Below are 23963 nucleotides of genomic sequence, written 5' to 3'. Positions count from 1 at the left end.
ACGTGACCCACATATAGGTCGGTAGCAATAAGAGTCATGAGGACGTCATGTGAATGGTCCCTACTATCAAGCTGTCCCTTTTAGAGGCGATAAAATATCAAAAACAGTGATACATTCATTAGTTAGAAATATCAAATATCTAAGAAAATATTCAGTGAGATCCATCCTCCAAGATCCTACAAAACAAAACTTAAAGGTAAGCTGGTGTGACACATGGAGATTGTGGACCCGGAACGATTTAAGCCCGTAAACATAAAATCTCAATCTAGAAACAAAATAAAGTACAGTTTAGCTGAAGTGTCCGTTTATTTGCGGTCAGAAGTGTTACGGGTTAAAGAGGGTGTTTTGTTTTATGATTTAAAAGTAAAAAAAAGTATGAGCTTCTTTGATGTTATTGTCCACCCCTTTACGTACGAAACAAAACAAAAAGCGATTAGCTTTCCCTGAGCGTGGTGGGTCCTATATATCCTTTGTCTTGATCCTAATTGAAATTAGACTCTTACCATCACAGATCTTTATCGACACTGAGTGAGTGAGCAAGCTTCACTTATCTGATACATTCTCTAAAAGATGAATTGCCTTCAGAATCTTCCTAGGTAATGTATTCACTCATTCATTCTTCTTCTTGCTTTCCAGAAACTGTATATTTCCTGTTGTTCTTTTGAGTTATTTGATTCGACTTTGTGTTGATGATCGTTACTGTTTTCAGATCTTCAGTCTCACCTTTGTTGGGCTTTGGGGGCAATCAGAGAGATCCTTCTTCGTCTTCTTTGAAGATGCTGGTACCACACTACTTCATCTATTTACTCGTTTGAGTAATAAAGATTCATTCATTCTTCCTTTATTTTTAACTTTCTTGAAACTTGTTTTGCAGCTTCCCATCAGAGCCAATGATCCTAAATTGCGACTTGTTTTACAGGTAGCTTAATGGTTACATAATGTTTGACCAGATTCGTTATTTTTTTTTAACATATTGTTGATTGCTATGTTTGAAACTAGTGTAAACATATTCTGTTTTGAGTGTAGGCGGTATCAGATTCGAAATCCAGCACAGATATGAGTGGTGGTGTTTCCAAGGAGGAGGAAGAGAAATCTGATGAATATAGCCAAGACATGACTCAAAAAATGGGTGCTGGTATGCTTTTTACATTCTACTTATATATATATATATATATATATATATATGTATGTTCACCATGGAAACTCTAATGATTAGATTGTATTATGGTGTTATCATCTAGACTAGTTCTTCAAAGTGACCTTTCTTGTTCCTCTTAATCATGCACTTCAGTCACTGATTGGTTGCTATGCCTTTTCATCTCAGTATTAACCTACAGGCACGAGTTAGGAATGAACTACAACTTTCTTCGTCCAGATTTAATCTGTGGATCTTGCTTACAGGTTTCAATTTTTCATCCTTCCTTGTGTTAACTATTGAAATTTGTTGTTAATACTATTTTTACTATCTGCTCTGATCCGCTTTGTTTGCTTATAGACTCCTGAAGATGTTGACAAGCTCCGTAAAATTGGAGTTAAAACCATATTTTGCTTGCAACAAGATCCTGACTTGGAGTATCCTTCCAAATCCCCCTCTTTTTTATGTTCATTCTTATGTTTTTTCAAATTTGGAGAAAATGATATGTAGTGTGCCGTGACCAATGATACTTGCAGATATTTTGGAGTAGATATAAGGAGCATTCAAGCATATGCTAAGACATTTACTGATATTGAACATATTCGCTGCGAGATAAGGTATAGCCTTTGGTAATGCAACTAGACGATTTGAAGGAAGTTAGTCATTAACTCATTATGCTATTGTTACTGTTTGTCTCTACTGCTAAAGACTGGGAACCATTGTCATCCCATTTCACATAATACAAGGATGCTCATGAGGACATGAATAAAATAATTCCCCTGTAAAGCATTCACTCTTAACTTTTGATGTGAATATTTGGTGTAACAGAGACTTTGATGCATTTGATTTGAGAATGCGTCTACCTGCTGTGGTTAGTACACTGTACAAAGCTGTTAAGCGTAATGGAGGAGTTACATACGTTCACTGCACTGCTGGAATGGGAAGGGCTCCTGCTGTTGCGGTATGTTGCTGTTGAGTCTTCCAATGAAACAATGATTTAAGACTGTTGCAGATAGTTGTTGTCATAATTATTGTGCTTCTTTGGTTGGATGATGAGGGAATGAACAAGTGTTGACCTTTTGCTGACTAATACTGAGAATGGGTATTAATTTTCAATTTGACAGTTGACATACATGTTCTGGGTGCAAGGCTATAAACTTATGGAAGCGCATAAAATACTTATGGTAAGATGCTTATGGGTACTTCTGGTTTCTGTTCCCTACACATGATTTTTCCTGGTACCTTTATTGATTAGCCCAACATATTGAACTAGTGTTATTGACTGTGTTATATTATGTGCTCTAAACAAGTTGAGGCACATTTTGTAGTAATATCTACTTAGAAAATAGCACTCAAGACTACATATTGGGCTAGTTGATTAAATAGTATAGTATCTCTAGACATCTTATTCTTCAAAGAGGCACACCTAACACTGGTCTAAGCAAACCATCTGTGACAATTTATGGCAGAGCAAACGAACATGCTTTCCAAAGCTGGATGCTATCAGAAATGCAACAATTGACATTGTAAGTCAACATGTTTGTAGCTTCTCAATTTCATTTTCTAGCATAAGTTACAACAGATATTGATTAGTTCATTGATTCCTGACTATTGTTTCCGGGGACATAAAAGCTCACAGGACTCAAGAAGAAGACTGTTACTCTGACACTGAAAGACAAGGGTTTCTCCACAGTAGAAATATCTGGCCTTGACATCGGATGGGGACAGGTGAGTATGGCTCTTATTATAAGTCTAATCAAATATCTTCTTGATTCATTTGATTTTAAAAGTATAGTATATGGTTGAAATCTAGCATATGCACATTTCTCATTTCTATGCAAACGAAAAGTCTGACTGTACAAACTCTACTTGAGAGAATGTATATAATGCATTCACCATCTATGCAGAGGATACCTCTGACACTGGACAAGAGAACAGGATTCTGGAGCCTGAAGAGAGAATTGCCTGTGAGTTTTTTCTTAATGAGCTAGAAAGCTTATTAGTGTCTACCTTTTTTGTATTAGCATTTTCTAACCATGGCTATAATTCTGAAATGCAGGAAGGACAGTTTGAATATAAATATATCATAGATGGGGAATGGACACACAATGAGCAAGAGCCGTTTACAGGACCTAACAAAGATGGTCATACCAATAACTACGCAAAAGTAAAATGTCTCTTTTCTCTTAACAAAGAGTTGAACAAGTTTTGACGATTGAGTTGATGCTGTAACGTTGCTGTTATAATGAAACAGGTAGTGTATGATCCGACTAGCGTGGATGGAGCAACTAGAGAGAGGTTGACGAGGGAAGACCCTGAGCTTCTTGAGGACGAACGCTTGAAACTAGTCCAGTTCTTGGAGACTTGTTCTGAGGCAGAGGTTTGAGTGTTGAGAGCATCCTTGTAACTCTGTGAATGTACCCACTTACTAGTAACAAATAAAATGCTTTATGTTGTTCATACATAAAGTTATGTTTATAGCAAAAGAAAAAAATGAAGTTAGTTGTACCATGTTCAAGTATAATGTACTACATTTAAGACTTTAAATGTTTGTTTTTTTCAACTATATTCTTTCACCATGTGAAGCTTACGGTAGTCCTTTTCAGAAATACATTTCTTAATCAGCACTCTTGAGAATGTATTAAGACAGAAGTCTATGGATGATCATACTCTTAATTTGTAGAGATGAGCAAGATTGTGTAACACCAATGCTAAAGTTAATCTGTAACACATAGTGGCCGTATTGATAGCAGCCTATCCTGTGTATCTATGATGCGTATAAATGATCAGAATGAAATGCTTTCATTTTTTCATCTTAGAAAGGATACAAAGATACAAAGATGATGATACTAAGCTCTACATGTTTGCATTACAAAAAGAGATTCTTTTCACGTTCTTGTGATGGCACAAGGACTCCTCTTCTTTCTCACACTATGCCTTATTCACCCGAATCTTCTGTCCTTCCAACAACTGAAAGTTTAAAACATTCAAAAAATAGATTCTACACACTACTCTGTGTTTATATAGGTGAAAAGATGAAGTAAACTTACAGAGTTGTTTAGAGCCAAAATGGCAGCTTCAACATCCTCTTGTGTAGAAAATGTCACAAACCCAAACCCAGAGGATTTGGAAGTGCCAGGCACTCTTGAAACCTTGGCACTGACTACTTTCCCTTTCTCAGAAAACAAATTCTCAAGCATCTGTTTAGTAACAGTCTTTGCTAGATTCCCTACATACACTTTATAAGGACTATCTACAAACGCCGAATCCTCAGACTGAAGCAATGACAAATCAGGAGACGATGATGACGCTATAGGTTTCTCCGTGATGTTAACCTTCACCTCACGCCCTTCAATGGTCTGACAAAAAGAACAAACCTTTCGTCATTTTTATTACAGAAGATGGTGAAAGAAGAGAAGAAGAAAGCTCACAGTGCCATTTAACTTGTCAATCACAGCATTGGCATCTTCAACTGATTTCATTGTAGCGAATCCAAACCTACGGCTTCTTCCTGAATACTTATCATACATCACCTGATGAGACAAATCAAAAGCATCAATCTTTAATGATAAAAACTATGAAAGAAACTGATGCAGCGACAAGAACCTGAACATTTTCAGCGGCGCCGTGTTCTTCGACGAGTTTTGAGAGCTGTTCGTTATCCACAGTTCTGGGTATGTTTCCGATGTAGACACGCCTTGAGGACTCTGCGTTAGGGTCTGAAGCGGGTTTTTCTTCAGTCTCCACCGCGTGGGGAATGAATCTCACCCTGGAGCTCTGTGCTCCCGCGAGAGAAGGAAACGGTTTGAGTGAGAGTACACTGGTTTGTCTGTGTGGGGAGGTGACGGATTGGGACGGGAATGAGAAGACTGTAGGTTTGATTGAAACAAGAGGTGTGAGGAACGTAGCCATTGTGTCGGAAGGAGAAGCAAGAACAAGAGAAGTGTTGTGCTTTCAGACCTTATCCTCTCTCTCACTTCTTTCATCTCCTAAATCAATTGGGCCCAACCGAGCCTTCCCATTGTGGGCCTACTAAACTAGCAAAATATACAGATCAAGATGATTTAATGGGCCTAAGTAGGCTTAGACACATTTATCCGAACTAAGATTAATCGGAAAAAAAACGAACTGAATTAGTGAATTTCATATATATATCTGAACAAATTATATATCTACTAGGGGTTTTCCGGCGCTACGCGCCGGGTTCGGATATTTGATTTGAATCAGTTTTCAAAATCTTGTGTTCTGGTATTTAGTTGTTAGGAGTGTATATAGATGAGTGTTGTTGAAAGGTTCGTCATGTTTAAAAAGTGTTGAAATTGGTATGGTCTTTAGGGGAAGTTAGTGTAATGAAAGTGTTTATATTTTGGGGTTACTGTAATACTATATTGAAAGGATCCGGAAGGACAGATTGGTGATTCCAGCTTGCCTTTTTTATGAAGATTTGACGTTTTCTCTTATAGAATGATCGTAGGGATTTGCTTAAATTCTGTGACGTGTTCCGCAAGGTATTCTGATAAGGTTGGTTTTTTTGGTTTAGTAATTTGGTATGATTGATTAAATATTCCTTTATCTGCACACGGGTTTAATGACGGTGGATTCAAATATTGTGAGTGTATTTTTATTTATTCATGGTTTTATTTTATAAAGTTATTGGATTTATTTAAATGTCCTAGAACTTTGTAAAACTCTAACAAACTGACTTTTTTAAAAAATCTGAAACAAAATTTCTCTAACAAAGTCTTTATTACGGTGTCGTAATATTAATATAGAGCTTGCTAGATAGGCTAAGGATTTTGACTGTAATTGGTATTTGCGAGACTAAGATATTTGGTCGCGAGACAAACATGTTGCATAAAAAGTAAGAAACATCTGGTGTTTAGAATGGTCGAGTCTGTGACTTAAAAAATTGTCTGCCAATTTGAAAAAAGAGTAATCTAAATATTGGTTCACCACATCATCTCATGAAAACCGTCAGTTCCTGTCTTCTGTGGTATTACGTACTGGACGGGATCCTATGCTGTTCCTGTAACGATCAGAGTGAAGATTAGGTTCGTATATAATGTTTTTAGGTAGAAGTATATTGATCAGGGTTTGGTTGTAAGTGACTTACTGGTCTGGAGATTGCTGAATATCTCTCGGTAGACAATATTAGTAACAACGTCTTTTCTTGTCGTGCCTTCACTGTCATCAAGTATCTTCAATCCTTCTGGAGTAGTGACTCGTGAGAGAGCAACATACAGCTGGCCATGACTAAAAACTGGTCTAGGAAGGTAGAGTGCAACCTGTTTCAGACTCTGACCTTGACTCTTATTTATTGTCATCGCATAACACAGCCTAATTGGATATTGCCTTCTGCGAAAAGTAAAAGGATGTATACTGTCTGTTGGGGATAACTGTATCCTCGGAATAAGCACTCTGTCTCCAACATGAGTCCCTGTTAAAAGCTCAGCCTCTAGAACTCTGTGGCCCAACCGTGAAACAACCATTCGTGTTCCATTGCATAGCCCATTATACTGGTCCAGATTGCGCAACATCATCACAGGAGCACCAACCTTCAGACATAGTTTATGCGGTGGCAAACCTTGAAACTCTAGTGAGTTTAAGTATTCTTGAGTGTAATTATTTGTAAAATCCTCCTCTGGTGTGCTCTCGAAAGCAACACTGTCTGAACTCAAATACTCTTTCTCTGCGGATGGAACCTTAGACAGAAGATAGGAGTTGATCTCATTGGCACTGGCGTTTGTGGGTGCTAAGATAGCTCTTTCTGTTAAATAGGTCCGGTTTAAGTAATTCTTTATGAAGTCTGGATAAGCAGCATCTGAGATAGCCTGTTGGGGATGATCAGATATCGGAATCATGAACTCCTCTCCTATTAGAACCTGCTCACTTTCCTCTCCACAACTACCCTCTGTTGCCACAGTTGGCGCTGTTCCATTACCAACTTCGAGTATCCACTTTGCAAATTCTTTGTCAGCTTGGCTCAGTCTCATGTTGATGGATAAAGTGTGGACTTGTGCAAAGGGCCAGAGGTAGGACTTACTGATAGAAGCTCTGACTGTGTCATGCCTAGAACCCTGAGTTATAACAGGCAAAATCTGTCTGAAATCCCCCCCAAGAAGAACTGTCTTTCCACCAAAAGGTTTATCAGCAGCTGCTGGATCCTCCATAGCTTGTAGGTCTCTAAGTGTGCGGTCCAACGTTTCAAACGTTTGTCGGTGAGCCATAGGAGCCTCGTCCCATATGATTAAGTCTGTTTTGGAGATCAGATTTGCCAACATAGAACCATATTTAATCTCACAGAGAGATGTTTCGCTCAATTTGAGAGGAAGCTTGAAGCGGGAGTGCGCTGTTCTTCCTCCTGGTAATAACAATGCTGCAATCCCAGCTGATGCCACTGGTATCACCACTTTACCAACTGATCGAAGTTTTGCAATAATAGTTCTGTATAAAAAAGTCTTCCCGGTTCCCCCAGCCCCATAAACAAAGAACAACTGGCCAGATTTATTGTTGACAGAATCTATAACAGAGGTGTAGATGCTTTTCTGGTCCTCATTCATCGTGGTAAAAAGTTTGTCATGCTCTGCAGCTTCTTTTTCAGTGTCATAGTTGAGCTCATGCCGGAGAACTGTGTTTGATATCTCCTGAAGAACACTGGTATTTGGTTTTGGCATGCCAGGGAAATCAGCCAGTGATTTATCATTCTCTTTGAGGAGTCTTTCTATCTCCATTAATGTATACTGCTTCAACTCCTCGTCCTGTAGAATCAAGCCTGGAAAATGAAATTCCCTCTGTTTCATATACAAAATATCCTCAGCCAAGATGTTCCACACATGATTCCAAAGCTTGAGAGGGTTTCCAACCTCACAATAGATCAAGATCGTGATGAATAACCTCCTTAGTTGACGACCTGTTGCCCAGAAAGATGGCTCAACTATAGCATCATGCCATTCATTATCGTCGTCCAATAAGCCAAGCGCATAGCAGGCATCCCAATACTCCTCAAATGTTGTAGTGCCTACAGTGGCGAGGTGTTCAAAACCAAGTGCTCCTTTAACAACATTGACGATGATTCTAAGGTAGTATAAGTCGCCTGCAGCTGGGTGGACATAGGGGACTCGACCTATTGCTGTACCCTGCTTCCGTGGTGTCCATTCTTTTATGTCACTGTGGTAGACAAACCGGGATGGAAACTGAATGTACGTAAGCTCCCTTGCTTCTTCATATTTGGCGTTTGCAGCAAAATACGCAGTGAGCATTGTTTTCTCGATATCTTCTCTTGAGAGAACTTCCTCTAAACTCTTAGTGGGATCAATTAGAACCCTGTGCTTCCCTGGAAGGTGAAGTTCCAGTCTCATCACTGAAGGCTGGTTGTGGTGGATGTGAAAAGAAAACAGTCTCCATGAGGCCTCACATGCTGAAATATAACGGCACTCTTGAAATCTGTCTATTTCATCAAGCTCAAGGTGCTTTTTCTTCTTCTCTATCTCTTCTTTGCTCTTCCCCTTCTCCTGAAGCAGTAGAAGTGCTCGATCCACCCCCTTAGTTATGTATTTGAAAAGATATTTAATAGCACTGGTCTTGCAGCACCACTCAACATTGATATGGGCTTGATATTTTTTGAGGAGTGCTAGGCTATAAGGCACCACGTATTGATTGTCTAGCTCCACAGCTCCTTTCAAAACGTAGGCGTTGCTCTGAACACGTCTTCTGTAAACAACAAAGCCAGATTTATCAATCTTTGTGTTGTTTGAGTAGGCCTTAGGATACTTCTTTGTGCATTCTCCTTTCTCCATGCAGGGTGACAGTGGCCGTCTTTTTCCACACGGTCCGTGAATCATGTGCCTCTCAACCAACTCGAAACCCTCTCTGTCTGTGTCTCTGTCAGGGAGCTCAGCTGATATGTACTGATCAATATCTGCAGCTGTGGCCTCCCCTCTAAATCCTTCGAACCAAAGAAGAATATGGGCGTGGGGAAGTCCCCGTTTTTGAAACTCGATCGTATAGACTACTGAATTTATAGCATAAAAATACCTTGTTAGTCAAGAAACTGAGTAAAGTATGACATGGATACCACAAGTATGAATATAACGTAGCTTATAATATACCTGCAACCGTTTTTGGAAAGAAAACACCTTTCTTAAGGTCTGACATCATTTCGTCAAGCTTAAGTTTAAAAACTCTGCACTCAAGGTCTGGTCTATTGTTGGGCGAGCCACCTCCATAGGCGTCCATGTGCTCTTTCAGTTCAACCCAATTTGGGTTTGCTGTGAATGTGATGAAAAGGTTGGGGTTACCATAAAATCGACAAAGAGCCATGGCATCTTGATACTTCTCAGACATATAGCGGGGTCCTGCAGTGAATGAAGAAGGCAGTATGACTTTTCTCCCTATGTGCGCAGCATCTGTATCTCCACTGTCTAAGGCGTCACAGACATTTGTATATAATTCAGCTCGCAGTTTCTTCTGGTTAAGTCTGATAAACCGAAGTCTCTCCTGCTCTGTTGCAGTGTAAGTATCAAAAATATACTGATGTAGTAGCCTTCCTGACTTGATGATAGTCATACCCTCAGATGGTCTAGTTTGGATCTGGTGAGCATAGTATTCTCTCATTGTCATGTATTCTCTTTTTATCTTAGAGTTGACAGACACATCATAGGGTATTTTCTCGTCATAACCGTATTCTCCATATGGAAAGAGTAATGGGTACTGAAGGCTCATAAATAGAGGGTGTAAATCGCTTATCCTCTGGAGCTTTGCTGATTTGTACTCAAGCACAATGTCTTTACCTGCCATTTGTGAATTGAAATCACCAATTATCAGGCCACCAATCTCTCCAGCTGTTGGCAAGTCATATTGCCTCCCTCTATGCTTCTGATTTACTAAGGTGAGACTGAACTCAACTGCATCACCGGATAAAAGACGATCTCTTGCATGACGGAAAGTTTTGGCCAGGTGATTATTCTCATCCAACATTTTGATTAAATCAGCTATCAAACTGTCATCAATCTCCACAGAGGATGTACCTTTGCTGAAAGCCTTCTTTCTGTTTGCTATTTCATTTTCTGTGTCCACTATATACATCTGCAGATACTGAGGAGCATTGCCTTCAGGTGGGAGGAGAGAGCCAATCCTGTGGTGAGTCTGCCCATGGAGCCTAAATGCGAAGGGTCCAGGAGTGCCTGTCACAGTGTGGTCAATCTGACCACCCATCGATGTGAATGATAACATTCCATTAGCCACTCAAATCTGTAGCATAAAACTGGGTCTATCAAACAGCTCTTTCAAAGGTGATGGTGGCTGACGTCTAGGTGGCAGCTTCACACGGCCTTGCTGACAGCATATGCTAAACATCCTGGGGGAATTTCGTGTCTCCTGCACCACAGCCTCACCAATCCAAACAATAGCTTGACAAGCAGAGCATGTTACCAACTCCCAATTATTCACATCTGGTTTTCGTCTCCTCACTGCCATTTCAAAAATCTTGTCTGAGTCACACAATTGTACTGGAAAGTATGAGTAACATGACCAGGTAGATTTATAATACCTTGACGGCTTCCACTTGCAGTAAGAGTTGCTGTTTTAAAAAAAAATGTTAGTTATTTTTGTTAAACTCAGTTGGAAGCTTTGCAAAGTATTTGTATGTTTTTAGCTTGCCTGGCCGTTGCAACTTGTCACGTTTGCTTCTGCGGATTGCAAGTCTTCTTTGTCTTGCCAGTCTTCCATTAGCCACTGTGAGTATAAAAGAGTACCGGAAATTGGGTGAAAGAATATGTGGAAAGAAATTGAATTACTTCAAAGCATAACAGAGGATTTACCATTGGAGCGAGCTACATCTGATATTTCGCCGACAAAGAGGCCTGGTGTGAGTGATAGATATTGCTCTTGAAACCAAGGTCTCTCTAGATCAGGTGCTGTATGATCCGAGTTTAAAGGATTAGAGTTAGTCATAATACAGAGAAGGAAGAAGTTTGTTTAGGACTAACCATTCTTTTTCTTATGGGTTTTCTTCGCTGTAGATGATGATGATGCTGTAGAAGCTTCAGAGATATTAAGATTTTTGAAAGGTCTCCCTCTTTTAGCTTTTGTTTTACCTTCATCTTGAGTCTTTACCATGACTTCTGAAACGTTATTGACTAAGCTTTCGTAGAGAGAAAGGTTGCATTAGAACAGTAAGGATGAAGAATAGGCGTGTACGTCTGTAACGGCTGGCCATTGAAATAACTTTACATTTGCAACTGAATGGGAGTTGTATAGACACTATTCTACAGTTACTATTAATTAAAGGAGCAAGACATTTGGTTAGTATGCAGTCACAGTATGGCTAAGCTTTCCTTCTACATAGGTCTCTAATATGTTTGTTCTTGGTAAGTGTATTCAAAAGTCACGTCTGAAAAAACTCCATAACGAATTTATAAAGGTGAGGAGTCTAATATGCTTTTCCTTGTCGTTGTGCTCCTTGCCTGAGACAGTTCTTCCTGGCAATGTTTTTTTTTCCTAGTTGCTTGTACAGCACGGGAACGCTGGACAATCTTGTTCTAATATTTTTGTTTTTGTGTTTGTTGCAGAGTAACTTATATATATTTTAGTAAAGTATACTATAAATGCAAAGTAAGTCACAAAAACCATGCAAATTTTTCAAACTCGATGAGGAAAAATTTAAGTATGTACTTTGCAATTTTGTTATGAAATTTTTTCAAAGCGAAATAGTTCCCAATCACATGAAAATCACTAAACCATGTACTTAGCAATTTTGTCATGGTCACAAAAACAAAACCCGTTTGTCAGTTATATCTGTTATCTATCTTATTAAAACTCAAGTACAAAATTGAAGTGTTTGGAGACTTGAATAGGACTTTTAAAAATTTGGAGTGTTTGGAAACATGGATTGCAGTCTTTTAAAAAAAAATATTTTTGTTTGAAAACAAGGATAGTAGTATTAAGAAAAAAAGTAATGGGCTTATGTTTTTTTTTAAAATTGAAAGTTATCTAGGCCACTTTTAAAATATACCAAAATGGATCAATCTAATTTCCTAAAAAAAAATTTTCTAAACTAACCATAAAACAAAATTTAAACTTTATATACATATTTCAAATCAAAATAATAATTCAAATTTGATTTATATCAAAAATTGATTCAAAAATATACATATATTCAAAAATGAATTTTTTACTAAACTATTTTTCAATAACCATTATAAAAAAATATTGTCAATATATATAAGAAAAATATAATACAAAGCCCAATTTGAAATACCAACTCAAATTATGGTTTTCATATTTCATATTAAGTTTTAAAAATATAATATATGTAATTATTTATATGATGGTATGTATAAAATACTATTAATTATATGATTACTTATATGATGATACATATAAAATACGATTAATTATATGATGACAAAATACGATATATAATAATGACTAGGGATGGGCTTTTGGATACCCATACGGGTTTAGTTCTGATCGGTTTGTATTTTGGGTTTTCGGGGTCAAAGATTTCAGCCTTATTAGAATGTTTCTAAATTTTGGTTTGAGTTCGATTTGGATCTTTGCGGGTTTGGTTTGGGTTTGGATAACTAATTTAAATTATTTTTAAAGTCTTAAATCATTATATATTTTAAATTTCTCAAAATGTATATAAATAATATATTACGTATAAATTTGAATAACATATGTCATAATACTTAAACTTAACATATCAATTGGCTTGATTTAAAATTTTGGATACGAAATCAATAATTATTTTAAGTATTTTTGGTGATTTGAGTATAGTTTAACTATTTCAGATATTTACTTTTGACTATCTATATATATTTTCAAGTATTTAAACCAATTTAAAAGTATCATTTTTGATGTTTTATATACGTTAAATCTAAAAATAATTAATATATATAAGTTTATAAATCTATTTTTAGATAAATTCGGATACCTAAATACTTCGGTTCGGATCAGATTCGGTTCTCTAAATAACAAAATTTTGAATAATTAGAATATTTAATCAATTTATGTTTGGGTTTGGTACTATATCTTTGGATCGGTATTGGTTATGTTCTTCGGATTCATTTTTCCAAATCCTAATAATTACATGAAAAACAAATATCAACATATTTTTCAAAATATACACCCGCGCGCCTGCGCGGGTCAAAATCTAGTGTTATATAATAGTTCAAAAGGGAAACTATAAATGTCCTAACCGTTTCTTAGATCTGTTATGTCTACAACAACTTTGCAAAATCTCCAAATCATATGAAAATTTCTAAGTCTTGATAAGTACAATGATATAAGAAGAGGTGTAGATTTATAAAATAAAACGAACAACCACATTCATTTAAAAGCCAAATCGAAATAGTTCACAACCACAAAAAAAAAACACAAAAGCATGACACAACACCTTAAAAGACAAAGCGAGATAGTTCAAAAGGAGAAATGAAAAAAGTAGAGCATAATTAGAAACTGAAGCAGGTGTGGTTGTTCAAGCTGGAGCAATGGACTCATTCCACATGTGCCTTCTTTGGGGCAGTCTTGTCAACATCATCTTGGTCCTTGGCCGTTGGTGGACGTTTAGCAGCTGAAGCATCAGTTGAAGCTGGACTGTCTGCTCCAGTGGAAGTGGTTCCAACGTTGGCATTTGGTGGTTGAGCCACTATCTCAGGAGGTGCATCGTCGGGAACATCTGCTCCTTCCTATAAAGGACGAAAAAAAAATATATTAATTACTGAAGACACTGGAAACAATAACATATTTAACTACATATTAGAAACACACAGCAACGACAAAGGCAGGCATGGGTGCAAGCAGTCGCTCCGGAAAGATGCGAGAGATGGTGAATGTTTGGTGCTTGGAGGAGAAATTGAAATCATTCAATTTGAGCTGAAAGGTGTAGGTCTTTCCAACAATATCAGCAAGAGACCGAGGAAGCTCCGTGTCAACCTGAGCATCAACACCAATCCCCTGGACACCGAGAAACATTGTTCTATAAATATCTATAGCAACAGCCATATCAGCAAGTATTGGTGAGGGGTTGATGAAAGGTCATACCACAATTTGAGCAGCCTCAGAAGCTTGAATGTTAGTTAGTTTAGCCATTTCCATATCAAAAGATAGGAAAGATGCGCTGTCAGTGTGGTCTGACACAGACAACTTCACTCGGTACCTATCTTATACAACGTTAGTGACTTGAACTCGATGATATACTTTAAATATGATTAATACACACAAGCCAAATCTTACTAACCTAAGAGCAGCAACAGCATTAGTTTCATTACATGAAACACATGTGAAAGAGGATATCTCCCGGATAAGTTTCTTTGAGCAACCGGAGCAGCCAATATAACACCAACCGTCATCTAGCTGGATACCAGTGACCTCAGCGGTGCAAAGAAACTCTATTATCTGTCAAGTGTTGAAGATGCAGTTCAATCACAAGAATAAGCTCAACATGTTTCATTAATTTAAAACTTGCAACTTGTAGATATAAGAAAGGATAATGCACCTGTGAATCAGCAGTGGTAATGAACTTGTTAAGCTCGGAGATTGTCATTGGCTCAACCTTCTGTGCATGAACGACCTTCGAAATAGATGATCCTGGGTCTGCCCCATGACCTGGCAACCTAAAAAGAGAAGACGTTCAGCAAATCAGTAAATCTAAGACTTGCTCTACTTGCAACAACATCAAATTGTGTAAATCTAAGTAAAACTATGAGACGTACGTGTCAAACAATTCTTTTCCGGCGGATGTCTCAGAGTCAAAGTAAAGATGTGTGCCGGAAGTACCATTCAAAAACAGACGACCTGACAAAAAACATAGAGTCAAATAATAAGACTTAAGTCAAAAACAAAAAGACAATTGGATGCAACCAATAACATGTAACAAAAAAAAGACATACCACCAACTATCTTAGGATTGACGCTAGTAACAATTATAACTCTGGGCTCCCTCCCATAACTGTCAAGTTTGGTATGAAAGGCAAGAGCCATAGAGTCAAACATACTCACACAAACGTTCTCACCACTGCAGAGAATGAATAATGAAAAGTTAATTAATGCTATGCGGTCGAAGATTCAATCTAAAATGGTGTTCATAAAAAAGCGAAAACCTTTCAAGAAGCAGAGTTAGCATGACACGCCGTGCCCCTGGTAAACGGTCTGTGATTGTGCTCCTGATTGCACTCAACTCCCCTATTATGTCTGATCAACATATATGGGTTTACGTTAGCACATGCTATAACAGAACCGTACAAACTACTAAACATAAAATTACATACCGGGAAGCTGCTTGCCAGTGTTTGCGAGCTCAAGTATCTGGCTGTATGGCATGAACCTGAAAAGCTCCGTAGGTATGGGCCTAACAGACGTTGGAATCTTATCAAGTTCGGTTCCTTCATTGAACCGGATCGAGAAAGGAGCATCAGACAAACGGAAATTCGTGTTGCTGCGTGTGACGTCAAATCCGGTTAACGTGTAGAGAGAGCCTTCACTGAGACGATCTCTGAACCTTAGCTGATGGTTCGCCCCAACCGATCCTTGCGTTAGCGTTGACTATCAGGGAAAAAAAATTTAAGTGAGGACAATGTTTATGTAACAATCGCAAACGGCATAAAACTAAACAAATCTTAATGAAATAAACTGGGAAACAAATTTATGCTATGATCCTTACATTTTCATCAACAAAGAGCATATCAACACTCATCAGCTCTCCCCCTTTCCTAACATTTCTGGCCTCCCAGAACCTGAGCAGCCGGACCTCCGCAACGTTTGAACAGCGACCTGCTTTCAAATCGGCAAGAAGTACTCGAGAATTCGCCATTGTAATAACCGTAACTTGAAAAAAGTGACTTTCTGATTCTTGTCGTAGCTGTAATGACCATGACTGGATGAGGAGGTATTTATACCTGAAGCTCTACTGAGCAACAATGGAAGCGGAAGAGTCGGATTCAATGCGGAATAGTGGGGTAATTACGATTTGAGAGGAAATAAAGATAAGAAACAATAAAGATGAGTAACATGAAACGTTGAAACGGCCACAGAGCTATCAATGGTCTTCATCTGCAGAGAACGGCGTCTGTGGGAGGAAGGTTCGACCTAGACGTCGCAAGTCCTTACCGGGCCTGAATAATTTATGAAACGGGTCGGACACAAAACAGAAGATATTTTACACTTAAAAAGTCCAACACGTCTACACCACCAAAAAACGTAACACAGTTTATGCAATAAAGCCCAATACGAAAATTAGAACAAATCAGCAGGTGACAAATGTCATTATTCCCCCCATGGAGATAAAAAAGCTGACTTTATTAGTATAGATAGATATGAAACCAAACTGAGAATTGTATAGACACCAAAATACAGTTTATATACCTAAAAGTATTAAATTTTATATGACCATATTCATAAATTGATTACCAAATGTTTTATTTTATTTAAAATATTTTAATTATCTTAATTACCTGTTATTTTATCCAAAAATTCGAATTACTCAAATTTTCTCTATAAAATCAGAACTATTATAAAAATATACTAGGTGTTTTGCCCGCACATGCGGGCATAATCATCTTACGAATAGTTATTATTTTATATCTTATTAATTCAAAAATTGGCATAATAAAACTCTAGCTGGTGAACATGTTGAAAGAAAAATATTATGGTGAATTCTTTGTTTCTCAAAATTTATATCAGTTATGTTGAAATTTTAGTCAAATTATTGAAAGGTAGATCCCACTTTTTTCTTCTAAATTCCCCAGGGAGGAATAAATTTATAAGAAAAAATTTTCCTATGCAATTTTGATAAGGAACAAATTGAGCAAAAATTCATATTTTTTTCATTGTTTCAATTCTTCAAAATAAATTTTATTTTGTTCATTTTTCTTCATTTTAAATCCTAATTCCAAAACCCCACCCCTTAACTCTAAACCCTAAGGTTTGGATTAATTAACCCAAGAGGTATAAGTGTATATTTACCTCTTTAATGAAACATATTTTTGTGCTTGAGCCTTGAATGCTAGTTTGGGAACATAAACTTGGTTTGGTGCTAGCATAGTCTTTTTCTCATTTTATTATTGAGTTTATAATTAATTATTTAATATAACATATAAATTTAATATTATTAAAATAAAATTCGTGTTTTATTATATATAAAATTCATTACGAGTTTTGTGAAAATTAATAAATACTCTGTTAAAAACTAATAATAAATCAATGAGCAATATAAAAGCTTAAAACCTAATAAATATGACAAATAAGAAAATAAGAATTTTAATACAACATATAGATTTAAATATTATTAAATAAAATTCGTTTTTAATTATATCTAAAATTCATTACAGATATCAATACTATTATTTATGAAGTGATTTGGGTTATTTGTCATCTTATCCATGTTTTTAGCTAATTTGCTTACTTGTCATTTTTTCCATGATTTTAGGATAAATCATTAGTTTAATTAATATTATTATTAATTTTTTTATTTTGATATCTATATATTTATCATGATATTTAAAATAATTAATAAACCCGAACCTATTTTGCGGATATGTATACTAATATTTTTTTAAAGTACATTTTAATATATAATTATCATGATATTTAGGACATTTAATTAATAAATCAATGACTAAGGTAACACATAATAAAAACATGACAAATAAACAAAACTGACTAAAATCATGGAAAACATGACAAATAAGCAAAATCAATATAATTATATATCTACATATTTTATAGTTATATTATCTAAATTAATAAATTATGGACTCAACTTAAATTATTAATAAAGTAATGACTCAATTTAAACCTAATCAAAACTCGACAAATAAGCAAAATTACCTAAAATCATGGAAATCATGACAAATAAGCTAAATCACTTCATAAATAATAGTATAGATATCGAAATTATCCGGAAAACTATAACCAAATTGGAAGCTTTGATTTGGGCAATGAAATGTATGAAGAACTTACGACAGTTTCAGGTTACGTTTGTAACGGATTGTTCTCAATTGGTGAAGATGGTTTCGGAACCAGCAGAATAGCCAGCTTTTGAAAGTTATCTGGAAGATATCAAGCTTCTTCGGAGAAGTTTCCTCAACTCAGATATTGTTCATGTACCTCGGACGGAGAATCAACGGACGGACAGCTTAGCACGTAGTGCTAGAAAGCAACCGTCTTTCGTCGTTCACATGGATGCAGAGTTACCCAATTGGTTTACAGAGTCAATATGAGTCTGTAAATGTCTTGCTGTCAAAAAAAAAAAAAAAAAAAACTATAACCAAATTGGATTTGAAATTTTCTTGGATATATAAACAGGTTCCTATATGTTATCCGAATTAAGTGGAAAACTAAAATAATTAACGACATTTTAACTTAGGATACAAGTTATCCTTATCCTAGTTAAAGATAAACATATATAGAATAAAAGTGTTTTCCTAATGAGTTTAGGAACTAAGTCTCTATATAAGAAGATGGTGAGTTGTGCCATGAACTTGTGAGTTTAGAGATTATTTGTGAGAGTTTAAGTTTTGAGTGATTTTCTTAAGCTATTAAAGTGAGAGTTCTATAATCTTTGAGTTCATCAGTTACCTGTGAGATCATACACAAACACATTACGCTAATAATTGGTATCAGAGCAAAAATTCTGAAACCGAAATCGAGAGATGGGAGATCTTTCAATCGTGACTACCAAAACAAAAGATGGATCTCCATCGATCAAGTGTCCAATGTTAAGCGCTGCAAATTACACAGTATGGACCATTCGTATGAAAATTCTTCTTAAAGTTCATAAGGTCTGGGAGATTGTGGAGACAGAGACATCCGATGATGAGAAGAATGATATGGCCATAGCTCTTATTTTTCAATCTATCCCGGAAGCATTGATATTACAAGTGGGAGAACTAGATACCGCGAAGAAGGTCTGGGATGCTATAAAAGCTCGTCACCTTGGAGCAGATAGAGTCAGGGAAGCCCGCCTGCAAACTCTCAAAGCAGAATTTGATCGCTTGAAGATGAAGGAAACCGAGTCTATCGATGACTTTGTCGGTAAGCTATCCGAAATATCATCTAAGTCTGCAGCGTTGGGGGAAAACCTTGATGAACCAAAGTTGGTTAAGAAATTCCTCTCGAGTTTGCCGCGGAAAAAATACATACATATTGTGGCCTCGTTAGAGCAAGTTCTTGATCTCAATATAAACACTTTTGAGGATATAGTTGGACGTCTGAAAGCATACGAGGAACGGATTGCTGAAGATGAGACAGATGGTCAAGAGGATCAAAACAAACTAATGTTTGCAAATTCAGATAATCAACAATCAAATCGTGACTACGGCAGCAATGAGTATCGAAACAGAGGAGGTCGAGGAGGAAGATCGTTTGGTAGAGGTAGAGGTCGTGGTAGATACTATCGTGAGTTCGATATTTCTAAAATTGCATGCTTCAGGTGTGATAAGACCGGACACTTCGCCTCCAGCTGTCCCGACAGACTGCTGAAACTTCAAGAAGCGTATGAGAACAAAACGGATGAGACGCAAGAAGCTGACGGTCTACTTATGCATGAAGTTGTGTTCTTGAATGAAAAGAATGTGAAACCTATGGATTTTGAAGTTGGTTCTGATAGGATATGGTATTTAGACAATGGTGCTAGCAACCATATGACGGGAAAAGAATACTTTTAGACTATTGATGAAACAGTGACAGGGAAAGTGAGATTTGGAGATGATTCCCGAATAGACATCAAAGGGAAAGGCTCAATACTCTTCATAAGTCAAAACGGAGCAAAGAAAGTCCTCGCTGATGTCTACTATATACCAGATCTTAAGAGCAACATCATTAGTCTTGGGCAAGCAACTGAATCTGGCTGTGAAGTTAAGATGAGAGGAGGATATCTTACTCTCCATGATAAAGAAGGGAAGCTCATTGTGCAAGCTCAACGATCAGCAAATCGCCTTTACAAGGTGTTAATGGATATTGTCGACACAAAGTGCCTTAAATTAAGTACTCAAGAGGAGTCAAGCAGATGGCATGCCCGGTTGGGACATATTGGAGCAAGCGCAATGAAACTAATGATGAAGGAGCAACTTGTAGTAGGATTACCAAAGCTTTCTTTCGAGAGTGAGACATGTGAGTCATGTTTGCTTGGCAAACAAGCAAGGCACTCATTCCCAAAGTCAACAACATTTCGAGCCGAGAAGGCGTTGGAACTCGTACATGGAGACTATATGTGGTCAATACTCTTAACGGAGAAAAGTGAAGCTTTCGAGAAGTTTAAGATGTTTAAAACCATGGTGGAAGGAGAGACAAAAGAAAGAATCAAAACCTTGAGAACCGACAGAGGAGGTGAATTCACATCAAACGAATTCAAAATCTACTGTGAAGCTTCAGGAATCAATCGACATCTTACAGCTCCATACTCTCCGCAGCAAAACGGTGTGGTAGAACGTCGTAACCGGACCTTAATGGAAATGACCAGAAGCATTCTTAAGGGGATGAAGGTTCCTAACTATTTGTGGGGAGAGGGGGTTAGACACTCGACCTATCTCATAAATAGAGTTGCAACCAAGGTGCTAAAGACTTCAACACCGTTTGAAGCTCTTAAGAAATGAAAGCCAAACATCGAACACTTGAAGATTTTCGGATGTATTGCATATGCCAAGGCTGAAACGCCTCACCTGCGGAAGCTAGATAACAGGAGCAGAGCTCTAGTACACTTAGGCACGGAACCAGGGTCTAAGGCATACCGTCTATTTGATCTAGATAGCCGAAAGCTCGTGGTAAGCAGAGATATTGTCTTCGACGAGAGCAAAGGATGGGATTGGACTAGACCCACGAAAGATGCTTCAAGCGAACCTGGAAGCTTTAAGATATCGTTTGGAGAATATGGCAATAATGGTATGAGAGAAGATGATCACTCTGAAAGTACTCATGAGAATGAGACAGTCGATGAAGATGAGGAAGAAGGGGAAGAAGAGTCACAAGTGCCGATCGGAGAGGAAACAGAGAACGCTCAAACAGAGGTTAGACGATCAACACGCATCAGCAAGAGACAAGCCTATCTTGATGACTATATATATCTAGCAGAGATTGAAGGAGAAAAGCTGCTACTTCTTTTGAACGAAGAGCCATACGAGTTTGAAGATGCAATAGAAGAGAAAGTATGGAAGGATGCGTGTGATGATGAGATCTCATCTATAGAAAGAAACAGAACATGGGATTTAGTAGACCTTCCCGCAGGAGCCAAAGCCATAGGCTTGATGTGGATTTTTAAGGTGAAACGCAACTCAGATGGCACCATCAACAAACACAAGTCGAGACTGGTCGCAAAAGGTTACATACAGCGACATGGAATAGACTACGAAGAGGTTTTCGCACCAGTCGCTCGAATAGAGACAGTTCGATTCATCATTGCTTTGGCGGCTTCTAACAATTGGCAGGTGCATCACCTCGACGTAAAGACCGCGTTCTTACACGGAGATTTGAAAGAGAATGTATACGTAAGCCAACCTAAGGGTTACATAGTTGAGGGAAGCGAAGAGAAGGTGTATAAACTAAAGAAGGCACTCTACGGGTTGAAGCAAGCTCCGAGAGCGTGGAACGAAAAGCTGAACAGAGTCCTTGAAGATCTTAAGTTCATCAAGTGTTCTAAAGAACCGTCGCTGTATCGAATGAGGAAGGATGGACACTTGCTACTCGTGGCTGTTTATGTCGACGATCTACTCATAACCGGTTCAAAGTTTGAATTGATAGAAGGTTTTAAACAGAATATGGCGGCAAAGTTTGAGATGACAGACCTAGGTCTACTAACCCACTACCTTGGTATCGAGGTTCTGCAGTACGAGGGTGGTATCACAATAAAACAGGAAGCTTATGCAAAGAAAATCTTGGAAGAGACAAGTATGATTGAAGCAAATGCGACGCAAATTCCCATGGATGCAGGCCTGAAGCTGTCTAAAGCTCAAGACGAGTCTAGCGTGGATGAGAAGGACTTTCGTCGAGTCATAGTGTGCTTACGCTATCTAATACACACCCGACCAGATTTGGCATTCGCAGTAGGAGTGTTAAGCAGATATATGCACGAGCCAAAGGAGTCACACTTTGCAGCCTTAAAGCAGATATTACGGTATGTTAAGGGAACATACGCTTTTGGTCTAGACTTCAAACGCTCGAGCAACTCAACATTGATAGGCTACAGTGACAGTAGTCATAATGTGGATGCTGATGATGGACGGAATACTACGGGTCACCTGTTTTATTTGAATGATTGTCCTATAACATGGTGCTCACAAAAGCAAGAAACAGTCGCCTTATCCTCCTGCGAAGCTGAATTCATGGCTGGAACTGAAGCAGCTAAACAAGCCATCTGGCTGCAGGAGTTACTTGCTGAAGTAATAGAGAAACCGATTGAGAGGGTGATGATTCGCATAGATAATAAATCTGCAAAGCCTTGACCAAGAATCCTGTGTTCCATGGGCGAAGTAAACACATTCATAAGCGATACCATTTCATTAGAGAGTGTATTGACAACAATCAGGTCGAAGTAGAGCACGTCGCCGGAAACCTCCAGAAAGCTGATATATTAACCAAAGCCTTGGGAAGATTAAAGTTTGCAGAGATGAGAGAGCTAGTGGGAGTGAAAGAGTTGAAAGATGGTGACTTCAAGTTTAAGAGAGTGAATGTTGGAGATAAACTTGAAGTTAACTTAGGATACAAGTTATCCTTATCCTAGTTAAAGATAAACATATATAGAATAAAAGTGTTTTCCTAATGAGTTTAGGAACTAAGTCTCAATATAAGAAGATGGTGAGTTGTGCCATGAACTTGTGAGTTTAGAGATTATTTGTGAGAGCTTAAGTTTTGAGTGATTTTCTTAAGCTAATAAAGTTAGAGTTCTATAATCTTTGAGTTCATCAGTTACTTGTGAGATCATACACAAACACATTACGCTAATATTCTCCACGGTAGAAATATCTGGCCTTTACATCGGATGGGGTGAGTATGGCTCTTATTATAAGTCAAATCAAATATCTTCTTGATTCATTGATTTTAAAAGTATGGTAGATGATTGAAATCTAGCATATGCACATTTCTCATTTCTATGCTAAGAAAAGCCTATGATTGTTCAAACTACTTGAGAGAATGTATATAATGCATTCACCATCTGTGCAGAGGATACCTCTGACACTGGACAAGGGAACAGGATTCTGGAGCCTAAAGAGGGAATTGCCTGTGAGTTTTTTCTTAATGAGCTAGAAAGCTTATTAGTGTCTACCTTTTTTGTATTAGCATTTTCTAACCATGGCTATAATTCTGAAATGCAGGAAGGACAGTTTGAATATAAATATATCATAGATGGGGAATGGACACACAATGAGCAAGAGCCGTTTACAGGACCTAACAAAGATGGTCATACCAATAACTACGCAAAAGTAAAATGTCTCTTTTCTCTTAACATAGACTTGAACAAGTTTTGATGATGGAGTTGATGCTGTGACATTGCTGTTATAATGAAACAGGTAGTGTATGATCCGACTAGCGTGGATGGAGCAACTAGAGAGAGGTTGACGAAGGAAGACCCTGAGCTTCTTGAGGACGAACGCTTGAAACTAGTCCAGTTCTTGGAGACTTGTTCTGAGGCAGAGGTTTGAGTGTTGAGAGCATCCTTGTAACTCTGTGAATGTACCCCTTACTAGTAACAAATAAAATGCTTTATGTTGTTCATACGTAAAGTTATGTTTATAGCAAAAGAAAAACATGAAGTTAGTTGTACCATGTTCAAGTATAATGTATTACATTAAGACTTTAAATGTTTGTTTTTTTCAACTATATTCTTTCACAATGTGAA

The 23963-nt window shown here is 37.5% G+C and overlaps 3 protein-coding genes across 4 annotated transcripts; 1 reads left to right on the top strand and 2 right to left on the bottom strand.

The window, feature by feature from the left end:
* The first annotated feature begins 361 nt into the window (after positions 1-361).
* On the top strand, positions 362-23944 carry LOC103841152 (phosphoglucan phosphatase DSP4, chloroplastic). 2 transcript variants are annotated; one of them, XM_009117675.3, is made up of 14 exons: positions 362-596; positions 710-782; positions 875-919; positions 1027-1135; positions 1325-1401; positions 1496-1572; positions 1672-1752; positions 1964-2096; positions 2260-2319; positions 2605-2661; positions 2768-2863; positions 23288-23347; positions 23440-23547; positions 23635-23944. In XM_009117675.3, exons 1-14 carry the CDS (start codon positions 571-573, stop codon positions 23764-23766), a joined length of 1134 nt encoding a protein of 377 aa, XP_009115923.2. In that variant the 5' UTR covers positions 362-570; the 3' UTR covers positions 23767-23944. The 2 variants fall into 2 exon arrangements, with proteins under 2 accessions (XP_009115923.2, XP_009115921.1); XM_009117673.3 differs by lacking the exons at positions 23288-23347; positions 23440-23547; positions 23635-23944 and adding exons at positions 3043-3102; positions 3195-3302; positions 3390-3701.
* On the bottom strand, positions 3919-5111 carry LOC103841151 (30S ribosomal protein 2, chloroplastic). The gene is made up of 4 exons (XM_009117672.3): positions 4742-5111; positions 4567-4668; positions 4186-4494; positions 3919-4105 (listed from the first exon to the last, which is right to left on the bottom strand). Exons 1-4 carry the CDS (start codon positions 5045-5047, stop codon positions 4067-4069), a joined length of 756 nt encoding a protein of 251 aa, XP_009115920.1. The 5' UTR covers positions 5048-5111; the 3' UTR covers positions 3919-4066.
* LOC103841154 (replication protein A 70 kDa DNA-binding subunit A) lies at positions 13418-17017 on the bottom strand. Its single transcript, XM_009117677.3, has 10 exons — positions 15798-17017; positions 15406-15679; positions 15238-15328; positions 15028-15152; positions 14851-14932; positions 14634-14751; positions 14376-14533; positions 14180-14294; positions 13907-14092; positions 13418-13824 (listed from the first exon to the last, which is right to left on the bottom strand). Exons 1-10 carry the CDS (start codon positions 15945-15947, stop codon positions 13633-13635), a joined length of 1491 nt encoding a protein of 496 aa, XP_009115925.1. The 5' UTR covers positions 15948-17017; the 3' UTR covers positions 13418-13632.
* Positions 23945-23963: the final 19 nt, after the last annotated feature.

The sequence above is a fragment of the Brassica rapa genome, chromosome A09, assembly GCF_000309985.2.
Source record: "Brassica rapa cultivar Chiifu-401-42 chromosome A09, CAAS_Brap_v3.01, whole genome shotgun sequence".
Taxonomy (NCBI): domain Eukaryota; kingdom Viridiplantae; phylum Streptophyta; class Magnoliopsida; order Brassicales; family Brassicaceae; genus Brassica; species Brassica rapa.
The sequence above is the reverse complement of the archived record's forward strand: the minus strand, read 5'-3'. Positions and strand labels throughout refer to the sequence as shown.